Here is a 12,621-nt window from a genome sequence, read left to right as displayed (position 1 = left end):
ATATTTTAACTTTTTACTATGGAGAATTTCTACCATTTACAACAGGATAATGAAACCCTATGTGCCCATCACCAGCTGCAACCATCACCAGTCCCAGCTCCAGCTTGTTTCATCCAGCTTCCCAGGGTGGATCTTAGAAGGGAAGTTCCTTGCACTTGGATGGGAGATGATGAGCAAGAGGCATTTGTTTTATGAATTCTCATGGTTTGGAGCAATTTCAAAGTTTAGCATGAAATTCAACAGCCATTTAAAAAATGTTTCTCCCCTCATGATTAAGGTGTTACATGTTAAATGGAGAAAACTGAAAAAGAATGAAAAGTAATTAAAAGAAATCACTCATCACCTCACCACCAAGAAAAACCACTGGTGGCATCTGGGTCCCTTTCCTGCTAATCTTTTTACTTGTGGGCATTTATATACATTATTATAATTTTTAAAATGGGATTTGGGATGACACAGTATCCACAGCAGGAGGCCCTAAAATCAAATGCCTGCAGAGGCCAGGAAGTAAGAAAATGAGAGGCGGCGGCTCAGTGAGGCCCATGAGAGACAAATGCCTGGGCCTTCCAGGGTGGGATCTCCCGCCACTCAGTTCCTGCCCAGGTCTTCAGATTTGGCAAAAGAAGCCAGCAATCCAGATAAAATGTGAAATCTGACTTTTAAATGATGGCAGTTAATTCAGATTTCATAATTATTATTTTTAAATACCATAGGCCAACCAAATTTGGCTCTGTATGGAAGATGGCCTGGGGCCTCCAGTTTGAGACTTCCAGATCTGAGGTTTTCCATATTGTTTTTTTTCACGTCACAGGCATTTGACCTTTGAAAGCATATGGCTGTCTAAATCTCCATCAGGTGGAAATTACATCATTTATGGAATCATTTTTATACCATTGGGTTTGGAGAGAGTACTCATTATTCCTTCCTAAAAGCTGGGCTTTGGATTTAAATTAGCACCGTCCCACCAAACGACAGTGCTCCATCTTCCAGCGGGACTCTCTGCTAAAAGCAAACCTACCTCTTTTTCGGGAGTTTAATTTTCGCTATGTAGCTCAGACAGTAGTTGATTAAGTCTTGGATTAGGGCCTCGCCCAGGTGACCTTGAATATTCTAGAAGAAGAAAATACTAGGGTTACTGGATTCAGCGGGAGGCACTTTCAAACGGCTCTACAGCAAACCCAGGTCTTTAGCCACCACCGTGTGAGGGTCACTTGGCTAACGCAGCGCTGAAGGTGACATGCCCTACTGCCTGTTTCCTTCTTTCCCTTTTTTTGCTGGTTGAAAACATTAGGGAGACTGGAAAGGGCTTTGGTCAAAAGCATTTTCTGCTCTATTACTCTGGATTTTTGTATTCATTAGCTTTCAAATACTTCATAGAAAGCCCACAAGCTTATCTCTGCTGCTTTTATTTCATTAAAGTATCTATAAACTTTGATAGAAAATATATTTATTCCACTTTGGCTTTTTCTTACACCTGACTAGAATAATCTAACATACTACTAAGAGCTATGTAGTACCATGCAAAAACACTTAAAGTGAGGCAGCCTGCCCTTGTTTCTTCTATCACTATAGAGATATTAGATTAAATATCCTTAAAAACAATGACAAAAATTTAGTTATCAATGTGGAATAGGTAACAGTGACATGGTTCAAAATTCAAAATGTTAAAAAAGATACAGAAGGTATAGAGTAAAAAGATTCCCTCCTACTCCCAGTCACTCGTCTCCCCACTATACCTCCCCAGAAGCAATCAAATATTTCCTTTTAGAAAATATTTTAATAGCAGCATGGAGTGAGTTGCTACATATTGTGCTGTGGGAACACAGGCTCAGGCACAAGAGAGACTCTTAGCAAATAACCGCTTCAGTGCTTGCACAGCACAAAGGGTCCAAAAAAGCAGGAGAAAAGGGCCCACCTTTGCTGGTCCCCTGGGGACACCAGCTGCTTGGGTGAGGGTCAGTGGGCGGCAGCCCCACACGTCTCGCGTTGCGCTGGAGACGAGGGACACCTGCACCGACTGAGTGCTGAGCTTCTATACACTCCAGGGGGAGGGGCCCTGCCACTGAGTAACCTTTGTGCCCTGGCAAGCAGCTGGGACTGGTTAAGATTTAACATCTCTCCTGGCTGCCTGTGGTTTCTTGTGAAATAGAAACATACTGAACACCTGCATGCAAACAAGCACAAATGGAAGCAAGAGGGGAAACATAAACACCTGCACACATACAAGCAAGATGGGAAAAGGAGGGGGATAGGCAAGAGCTGGGAGGGCTGGGAGATGGCCTCTGAGTGTGTCCTTGACTTCCCCAACATGCAGTATATAGTAGTCTGGATACTTGAGAACCTACCTGTTTACACAAGAGTTGCCCATCTTTGTATGCTACCAAGCCATTTTCTGGAAACACATAATCATATTTTTCAACCACTACAACCAAAACAAAAGAAAACTTAGAAGGCAATGAACCTGCGTTTTTATTTCTTGATTAACACTTGTCACCAATAAAACTACTAAACTCAATTAAGGACTCTGAAAGAATAACTTATCCTAACAGACTGGGAGAGTAGACAAAAGCAGCTGCTGCTTCTTCTTCTTCTTCTTTTTTTTTTTTAAAGGCCCTTTTGATTCCAAATTTACAGGAAGATTGAAGGGCCGGAGGTTGCAGACTCAGTGTCGGATTGTTTTGTATCTCTGCTTTCAGCCTCCCCATCTGTAAACAAAGATGCTGGCTGATGAGGGCTCCCTAACCTTGCTGGGAATTGGCATCACCAGGACACCAGGACAGTAAGTGAAAATGGGCAGATTTCCAGGCTCTGCTCTCAGGCTTTCTGAATCAGAACCTCCAGAGAACAGGCTATATACCAGATTTATTTATTTATTTTTTAAAGTTCCTTAGGTGATTCTCTTACAACTAGTCAGATTTAGAAACCACTCACTCTAAATGAAGAATTCTCAAACTTTAGACACTTGTTAAAAATGCAGATTCCTGGGCCCTGCACCCTCCTAGCCTGTGTCACTGTGTGTCTGGTGGGTTTCCACACCTGCATTTTCATAAGCCTTCCAGGTGATTCTGAAACATTGGGTCTTCAACTGTTTTTTAGCTTGAAAAGTTTTTAACTCTAAAGTTACATCCTCTCTGAAATGTACAGAAAATAATCTACAGTGACAGAAGGGGCATTCAAGACCAGGGGACAGGATTTCAGAGGCTTAATGTACCTATTATCACGATTATAGTGTTTCTAAAAGGAAAATCAGATATAAGTGGACAGAGCATTTTAAGGGGATGCAGATTACTTTTTTTTAGCAGTTGTGAGGCAATAAATACAGCTTGTACAGATTTGGAGTGTAAGACACTACAGTTAGAGCGGGAGTTCTCAATGGGGTTATTCTGCCTCCCAGAGGACATGTGGCAATGTCTGGAGACATTTCTGGTTGTCACAACTGGGAATGTGGTGCTGATGGCATTTAGTGGGTAGAGGCTGGGGATGCTGCTACACATCCTACAATGCACAGGACAACCCCACAACCAAGAGCTCTCTGGCCTCAAATGTCAGCATTATGAAGCTGGGAAACCCTGCTCTAGAGGAGCCGGGTCCAAGACGTGAGGACGCTGGGCGCTACATGGTTAAAAGAATGATCCATCCATGCATCTCTCCACCCAAGATTTTTTACAGGCTAGCAACCTGCAGACACTGGGGCCCCAGAGATGAAAAAGCCTCGAGACAAACATATAACCAGACAGTTACCAGTACTCAAGAGTGCTGTATTAGCAGGGGTGTGCATTAGAATCACTTGGGGTGCTTGCTAAAATACAGATTCCCAGGCCCAGAAGACCTACTGAGTCAGAATTTCCATCTGAGGGACCAAGAAAAATCTACAGCTTCCCGGGATCCCATACAGGAGATTCTGGTTAAGCAGGCTGGGAAGGAGGCTGGGTGCCACAGAGAAGGCACCGAGCCCAGAGGGCACCTCCACACCTGGGTGAGAAGAACCATCAGGAGATGGGGCCTGAGCTGAGGCTAGAGGGGCTGTTAACGGATAGCAGGAAGTATTCCAGAGAGAGCTCCATGTGCAAAGCCCCGCATTTCTGGGTCAATTTATCCGTGTGCCTGAATACCACGCGTTCATCAGCAGCTCTGGAAATTTGTTTATAGGATTAAAAGTAGAGAGGGAAAAAAAAGGGCAGAGAATATGTTTCCTCAAATAAGAAGCAGGAAGCCTCGGTTTGGGGATGAGGGCCTGGGCTGCCCAGGATATGCATGGCTCCAGGTCCTATATCCTCCTAAGGAGTTAATCTTTTACTCAAGTTTAATTAACCACAAATAGCTTACCATCATTTCCCAGTTGCTCCTGCATTTTTTCAAAGTCTGATCCGCCGACCACACCAATTTTGATCTTCTGCCTCAATTTCTGTAGCAGGTCATCCATTTCTTTGGTAATTTTCTACATTTCAAGAAGGAAAATACAATAGTCACAAGCCACAAAAAATCAGAAGACTGAAACTACAAGAGGAACACAACCCTTACTTTCATTCATGCCAATTCAGATACCAGGTATGCAGCTAAGTTCAAAGATTTCAGTTGTGATGTGGGACATTAACTCTTAACCAGAAATATACTGGTTAAAGTTTACTTTTTTTTTTTTTTAATTTTTGCCAAATTTTAAACACACAATACATTAATAGTTGCTATGTATTGTTCTGGGTATTTTTTTCTATGCACTTATATACCTGTTTACAGGCACATATATGAATAGGTTTTGTTCTTTAAAATGTAAATGGAATCACTCTGTGTATTGTGCAGTGACTTGCCTTTTCACCACTGTTGTGGTAATCTTGCCATGTCAATACACTAGTTGAACTAGCTTATCCCTTTCAAATGCATTACTGTCTTCCATTTATGGATTTAAGTTGTTGGTTTTAAAACAAAATAATATAAAGCAAGTATTTGGTTTTAAAACAAAATAATATAATGAGATTAAAAAGGAAGTTCAGAATTTATTAGAATTACACAAAACCAAGAAATAAAGCATAGGAGTAAGATGACTAGATTTTTTACTCTTGTAAAAGAAAAGCTCAATAACAATGGTCTCTGATATTCATGCTACTTAAATTCCAAATTTCAAAAGAAATTGTAAACTATGGTGACAATATACCCCATAGTCAGACAAATCACGACTTAAAAAAATCTTGGTAATTCATTAGCAATTTTGGCAATCTTAACTGTATACCTACATGGAGTATCTTTACAAATAAAGTTATCAAAAATTTAAAAAAAATTCCACTTCAGCATATAAACATCTGGAGTTCAATCAACTTTTTTTCTTTTTACATTTTAAATCAGTAAACCACACATATGGTTAATAAAATAAAGTTGTGTAAAAGGGCTTGCAATGCTTATGCAGTCTTTTCTACATCTCAGTTACAGCAGAATCTCGACCTACTAGACAAAATCTAGAACTGCACCACCCTGAGAATCACCGAGGACTGTGACAAAGAGGCCCTGAGCCCCCCAAGTGATCTACTCAGACCTGACATCAGAATGGGAGGAAGTGGGAAAGACTCTTCATTGCAAAATATTAAAAAATGCAATACTCAAAAGAAAAAAAGCAATGCTTCCATCTTCAGACAGAAGCCTCAGGATACGTTTATTTTATCTTCCCCCTTGTGCACCCAAATGAGCTAAACAGTATTGTGGTCGGCCAACATGACATACTCTGCAATGTGATGCGGCGTAGAAGGTACCTTTTCTCTCCTAAGTGGCAGCAAACATTTTTTGATAGGAAATAAGCCCCAGCTGCTGTGACCACAAGAGCACATGAATTACATCCTACTGCAGTGGACATCTTTAGTACAAAATAGCTGCATAGCAAAATTGTTTCAGAGTTCACAAATAATCCTTGTGCCAGTATTTACGACTCCTTTATAAATCACTCCAGGAAAAAGAAGCACAGAGAAAGACTCAGATGCTTGAAATTAAGGAAGGATAAGGTTAAAAATCCAACTTCTTAAAAAACTCAATTATAAAAGACTTTTTTGCAACAACTGAGGAAATTTGACTATGGACTCGGGGGTTGGGGCCGGCACACCAGGGCATGTAGGCCAAATCTGGCCTTCCGCCTGTGTCAGTAAATGAGCTATTATTGGAACACATCCACATCCCTTCATTTACACATCGTCTATGGCTGCTTTTGCCACCTGACTGCAGAACTGAGTAACTATGACAGACACCAGATGGACGGCAAAGCCTCAAATATTTACATCTGGCCTTTTACAGAAAACATTTTGCTGATCCCTGGATTAGGGAGTTAAATATTAGGGAACTTGTGATACTTTTCTTGGATCTGACACTGATGCTGTGGAGGATGTCTTTGTCCCTAAGAGAGGATGAAGTTTCTAGGGGGAAGCACCCTGATGACTGGGCTGCAGGAAGTGGTTCAGCAAAAGACAAATCACAAAAATGTAGATATGAAGTTCATACGACAAAATGCCTACCGTGGCTGAATCTACATGGTGGGGACAGGGTATTCCTTGTGCTATTCTTTCAATGATTCCGTATCTTTGAAATTTCTCATAATGGAAAGTTGGACAAACAATTTATGCAAGTTTATGTCCCCTTCTTTCTGCAAGCTATCACTTTAAGTCTCGACTGCTTTTGGATGGAATGGAATTTTTTAGCAAAGGACTCAGCACAACAAAATTCTACTCAAACAGCAAAATGTTTTGAGAAAGCCCCAGGGGTCCATTCTAATTAGATTGTGCCTGGTTAGGTCATACCCTGTTTCAGCAAGTAACTGCAAGAAAAGATAACCCAGTTTTCTGCTTCTGGATTGTACTGTACTTACCCATGCTTGGGAATGCATGTATTGAGGAGAGGAAAGGTGGTATAATGAATCTATCTTTTGCTAAAATATTTTTATTTTTCATTTAGAGCACCCAGCACACAGGAACAACTCTCTCTTAAATTACAGATTTTACTTTTTTTTTGGTTGTAAAAATCAAGTTATTTTCTGGTAAGAATTAATCTTACTCAAAGAAAGGCCTGGCCTTTTTGCCCTCAGCTACTGGGAGGTGATCCCTGGGCCTCTGGAATGTTCTGTCTGATAGGAGTGTCTCTGTTTGCCTGGGGGCTTTGGTCACCAGAAGCCTAACAATGGGATTTAAGATGGGGGTTTGGGGCCTTGTCACCCTCCAACCTCTGGAGGAACTGGAGAGTCCAGGTTTTAAGTCTGACCTCCAGAAGGAGATGGAGATTAAAGGTCAGCCATGCGGGCAGTATGTGATCAAGCCCCAACGGAAACTCTGGACACCAAGGCTCAGGCAAGCTTCCCTGGTTGGTGATACTCTGTGGCAGCTGCCACACCTGGTGGCCAGGAGGAGGTGACGCCGTCCAGGACTCCATGGGGAGAGGATGACGGAAGCTTTACGCTCGGACCCCTCCCAGAATTTGCCCTGTGCATCTCTTCTCTGGTATGATTCGAATTTGTATCCTTTCCCTAAATAGAACTGTTATCGTAAGTATGTCACTTTCCTGAGTTCTCCGAGTCCTTCTAGTGAATCATTGGACCTGATGGTGGTCACGGGGACCCCCGAAGTAGCCAGCTGGTCTGAGGTGAGGGGAGTCCTGGGCACCTGTAAACTTGTGGCTGGTGTCTGAAGAGAGGGCAGTCTTGTGGAGACTGTTCCCTCTAACTCGGCAGTTTGGCAAACTCATTGCATGTTCAATGTAAAAAATATCATTTTTCCTATGCTTTAAGGGATCACACATTATGTCTGGTTTCTTTATGATTTTATGCTTTAAGCTCAGACATCCTGAATCTTTCTGGGAATCCAAAGCACTTTCCCAAATGGCATCTGCAGCAACCGGAACAGCTCCTGCAGGAAATGGCAAATGTAGCAACAGCAATGTCCTGAGGTCCAGGGACTTGTACCAGGTCTGCTGTGTGAAACTGAGAAGGTCAAAACTTCACTGGATCTGTTTTCTTATGTGTAAAGTGGAAATAATAACTATCTTACCTGGGGTGAAAAGAGAGGAAAGAAGGGTTGAGAGGATCCAGTTATATTGTGTAAAAAAGTTTTGGAAATAAAAACTCTAGACCAGGGGTCAACCAGTCATGGCCCACTGGCTGAGGAGAGCAGCTACTAGTTTTTGTGAATCAAATTTCACTGGAACACCACCATGCCCATTCATTTACACTGATCTATGACTGCTTTTGCATTAGAGTTGAGTAACTACTATAGACCAAAAGGTCCACAAAGATGAAAATTCACATCTGGCCCTGTACACAAAAAGAATTGCTGACCTCTGCCCTAGACTGTTGTGGACCTTTAACAACCCACAATGTGTGTTGATTACTGACCTTCAGACCCACAGAGGGCTTTTGGAGACCCAGAGAGGGCTTTTGGAGAACTTGGAGCTGAGACTCACTGTTAGACAGATTGAACCTGTGGCTCAGAGGAGTAAACTGATCTAAGGTCACACACATTTAACATGGAATTCTGGGCACACCACTGCCACCACTTGGCCAAAAATAATAGCAGGGAAGGCGATAAGGTAGGGGGATGGGAGGGGGTTGTACTTGAGTATAGTAAGGCTATTTGGCTCCAGTCTCAAGTTTGAATGGCTGGCACTGAGCGAACAATTTGTGCAGGGGATCGGAATGAGCCTCATCACAAATGTTGATTTTAAATGAGACCTATCCACGCCTGTAGCAGCAAAATCTGGGAGTGGGATGCAAGTATCTAAAGGCCTGAGGAGAGGAGAGTCTCAACAGGCAGCCTCCACTGCCCAGATCCACTGCAGGGGTGGGAAGGGAGGGTGATGGCTAACACTTATTGAGGCCTGCTGTGTGCAAGATACTTTGACAAGTTTACTTGAATTCATTTGATCCTCACGAATAACATATGGAATATGTAATGTCCCCATTTAAGGCTGCAGATTGTGGCTCAGAGGTTAAGTGACTTGCTCAAGGTCGCACAGCTATCAAGAGGTGACGCTGAGACTTGCCTAGGACTGACCAGGAAATCTATTTTTAATATCAGGCTACACAACGCAGCTCATGGATGACGGGACCGAAGAGGGCACATGGCTGCTAAGGGATCCTGAGCGGGGGCTCACATCCAGGCCCACCAGCCCCCAGGGCTTGCGGTGCGAGTCTAGAACTACACTTTTCAATCCAGTGCAAGTTTCCTGCTCTCACGGGTTTTTCGGTCCCGTCCCATCACTCCGAGCACCCTGGGGTCTTGAAGAGCTGTATGGGCCTTCCTTCGCATCCCTCCAGAGCACTAGATTAGGGCTCAGCCCCCCGGAGTTGGTAAGCGGTTGTTAACCCACGCGGGGTGGTCTTCAGCCGCCCCTCGGCGCCCACCTCGGGCGTCGTTAGTCCCGTGTGGGCGCAGCAGGGGGCTCCACACCGGCCGCCACCAGCCCGCCGGGCGCCGCCTACCTGCCGCGGGGCCGTCAGAGTCCCGTCCACGTCGAAGAGGCACAGCACGGCCCCGGGGGCTGCCATATCTCTAGTCCTGTCAGCACCAGGCGTGACTCGTTGGCACCAGGATCTCGGCCCGGAACTTCCTGGTCCGGCCCCCGCGCCGCAGAGCCCGCCGGGAGGAGGAGAATCCGCTCCCCCGCCACGCCAGGAGGCGTGGCGCCAGCCACTTGGCTTTGGACCACAGCACCCAGAATGCAGCGCGCCTATACGCTCGCCTTGTACGTACGGGCATGCGCGCTCCTTGTACGTACGGCTTCCGGGGGCAGGAGGGATTCACTTCCGGAAGCTGGCGACGGGGCCATGGTAAAAGGCGGGTGGTGGTAGTTGAGGGCGTTATTGCGTTTTTAGGGGGTCGGAGTAAGGCTGGGGCGGGTAAGCAGGATGCCTGGGTTTCTGACTCGAAAAATCCGCGGGAGGAAGCTCCGGCGTAGATTGCACTTTATTTTCCAGCTTCCTGTGACTTCCGTAGGTCACATGCGCTGATAATAAGCGATGGCTAAAACTGATGGAGCACTCACTGCGCATCAAGCGCTGTGTTTTGGAAGATGGAGAAATGGTGGATCAGAGTTTGAGTAATGTATGTCCAAGGAAATACAACTAGTGACTGTTGGAGCTAGGTTGGGAGCCTAGATCTGGCGCCAAGGCCCAGGGCTCAGAGCTTTTCCCACCGCACTACATAAGATGTAGAACTATGCACCTAGTAAAATCTTTCCTCCTCCTGCTCTGCTGTTCTCCTACCCCGAGCTAGGCTAAGAGAAAACAGCAGTTCCCTCCAGCACCCATGCTAACTCATAAAGCTCACAGAAAATTGGAAAGTTATAAATACCTCACAATTTTTTTTGCTCCAGTTCCATGCTAGGATATTTAGTTTACTGGGGAAGTGTCCACACAGCCTTGTGGATCAGCAGAGTGCCAGGCCCAGAATTGACCCTCCTTAGGTATTTGTTGAATGAATGAAGGCTGGCCTGCCTTCCTTACCTTCTTGGAACTGCCTTGGCGGTAAGAGGGACTGTTTAAAATCACACTTGGCCTCCCTCACTAGCTGTCCACCTTTGGGCAGATTTCTTACCCTTTCTGGGCTTGGTTTCCTCAATGGTAAGATGGAAGTAGTGCTATGTCTACTGCACATAGCTGTTGCAAAGGCCACTTTAGATAAAGCATCTGGCTTTCCCTTTCCCTTCATCTCTGGCAGTAATGGTGACCTCACAGGATGGGTAGGAGCCTCTGTGTGAGAAGTTTTGCAGATTAGAATGATTGAGTTCTGTGAGAGAAACGATCTCCTTTCTCCCTTGCAGGCTGCCCTCCTCCGAGCTGTACCCCGGTTGCGGAGCCCAGCTGCATGGGGAAGGCCTCTCCATGGGCTGTGGTGCTTCAGTGAGCAGGATCCCAGGAGGTGTGTGGGGACCAGATCAGCCACCTCAAAGGAGAAACCACCAGACACAGAGAAAGAGAAATTCCAGGTGGTCTACCGGTTTGATGCCATCAGAGCCTTTGGGTATTTGTCTCGGCTAAAAGTGGCACAGACAGTCCTGACAGTGGTGGCCCTGCCCCCAGGCTTCTACTGGTACTCCCAGGGCCTCATGACTCTCGACTCCCTGTGCCTTATGGCTGGGATAGCTGGCTTTGCCCTGGCCATGCTGTGCTGGATGAGCTATTTCTTCCGGAGGCTGGTGGGAATCCTGTACGTCAATGAGTCGGGCACCATGCTACGGGTGGCCCACCTGACCTTCTGGGGCTGGCGGCAAGATACGTACTGCCCGGTGGCCGACGTGATCCCCCTGACGGAAACCAGGGACCGGCCCCAGGAAGTGTTCATGCGAATCCAGCAGTACAGTGCAAAACAGACCTTCTACCTCACCCTGCGCTACGGACGCATCCTGGACAAAGAACGTTTCATGCAGGTGTTTGGGATCCTGGACACACTCAAGTGAACACCTGGGAGCCGGGCTTCTGAGTTGCTCTGGGTTGCCTAGATCTCTGCCGGGAAGACTGAAGGCTCAGGCAAGGCTGACAAAGGGGATCAGGTAGCTGGAGTCTTTGCCAGGACCCCTGGGAACTTGTCTTTTGGGATGCGGAAATTCATGAAGCAGAAGCTAGTAAACAGGTTTAGATAAAAGACCCTTAGTGCACATTCTTAACTGCACTTGTGTATGACTTTAAGTCAAATATTTACAGTTCATGGAGGAAGCTATGTCAAGTTCACCCACACAGTACACAGCTGGGAAATCAGAAGACAGAGGTATGGCTTGGGGAGCCCAAGATTTGGAGTCAGAAGACTTGGCTTCTGTCAGTTTTCAACTCCCCATCCAGGGCAGGTTATTGAATCTCTGAACACTGGCTTTCACATCCATAAAACCAAGAGTCTGGCCTGTCTCTTAGGATGGGTGTAAGGATAAACAATAAATATCAGAGTGCTTTGGAAACTTAATAGCCCAGAGCAAATACTAAGCATTAGGTAGAGGTCATGGCACAGTGAAAGGCTCCCAGTCAGTAGGAATTTCCACGTGTGCCCAGCAAGCAGTAGGACTGGCGCCAGCTTAGAGTGGGGTCTCTATCCCCCGGCGTGGTAGCCGCACACCTGATTGGACAGGGATGACTTCCAGGTGAGCACATTCACCCCTGCTGGTCACCACCCAGAGATCTGGGAGTGCTCACATTTGGAAGGCTCTGCAGTGTAGATGGACCATATGTTGGTTTTATAGACTAAAGCCACTTAAATGCGCCCCCTGCTCTCGTAGTTAATAGTGTATGTTTACTATAGAAAGTTTGCAACAAAGAGGAAGGAAGACAAAGTTTTTATAATTCTACCACTCAAAGTGAGTAACTCGATGTCTTGTGTAGCCTTCAGTCTCCTTTTAAACGTGATGTTATACAGCATATGAAATTGTATTTTTGCTTCATGTTACAACACAAGACTATCAGTTATAAAAAATTCAGAAATTGCAATATATGCCACTGAGTGGATGTAACTGTTCTCCTTGTAACCTTTACTATTTTGGTTATTTCCATTTTTTCCTTGTTATAAAAATATCAACCAAATGGTGAGATATTTTTCCTCTGTGAAGACTGAAAATGACATTTTGAGAAAAGTGGCTTTTATACCAAGGTAACATCAAAGTTAATTTTTTTAAATGCAA

At 45.0% G+C, this 12,621-nt stretch overlaps 2 protein-coding genes across 3 annotated transcripts in view; one reads left to right on the top strand and one right to left on the bottom strand.

The window, feature by feature from the left end:
• The window catches only part of PMM2 (phosphomannomutase 2), a 28,660-nt gene extending 19,084 nt beyond the window's left edge, over positions 1 to 9,576 (bottom strand). Inside the window, exons 1-4 of the mRNA XM_037814762.1 lie at positions 9,440 to 9,576; positions 4,327 to 4,438; positions 2,346 to 2,422; positions 1,019 to 1,110 (exon numbers count right to left, since the gene is read on the bottom strand). Coding sequence (XP_037670690.1) covers positions 1,019 to 1,110; positions 2,346 to 2,422; positions 4,327 to 4,438; positions 9,440 to 9,505 — 347 coding nt within the window. The 5' untranslated portion in view covers positions 9,506 to 9,576. The remainder of the gene's footprint in view (positions 1 to 1,018; positions 1,111 to 2,345; positions 2,423 to 4,326; positions 4,439 to 9,439) is intronic.
• A 154-nt stretch (positions 9,577 to 9,730) lies between these two features.
• Positions 9,731 to 12,621, top strand: TMEM186 (transmembrane protein 186). Of its 2 annotated transcripts, none has more exons than XM_037814497.1 (2): positions 9,731 to 9,787; positions 10,780 to 12,621. In XM_037814497.1, the coding sequence occupies exons 1-2, from the start codon at positions 9,785 to 9,787 to the stop codon at positions 11,413 to 11,415; spliced, it is 639 nt and encodes a 212-aa protein (XP_037670425.1). In that variant the 5' UTR covers positions 9,731 to 9,784; the 3' UTR covers positions 11,416 to 12,621. The 2 variants fall into 2 exon arrangements, with proteins under 2 accessions (XP_037670425.1, XP_037670424.1); XM_037814496.1 differs by lacking the exon at positions 9,731 to 9,787 and adding an exon at positions 9,939 to 10,061.

This window comes from Choloepus didactylus, chromosome 21 (genome assembly GCF_015220235.1).
Source record: "Choloepus didactylus isolate mChoDid1 chromosome 21, mChoDid1.pri, whole genome shotgun sequence".
NCBI lineage: Eukaryota > Metazoa > Chordata > Mammalia > Pilosa > Megalonychidae > Choloepus > Choloepus didactylus.
The sequence above is the reverse complement of the archived record's forward strand: the minus strand, read 5'-3'. Positions and strand labels throughout refer to the sequence as shown.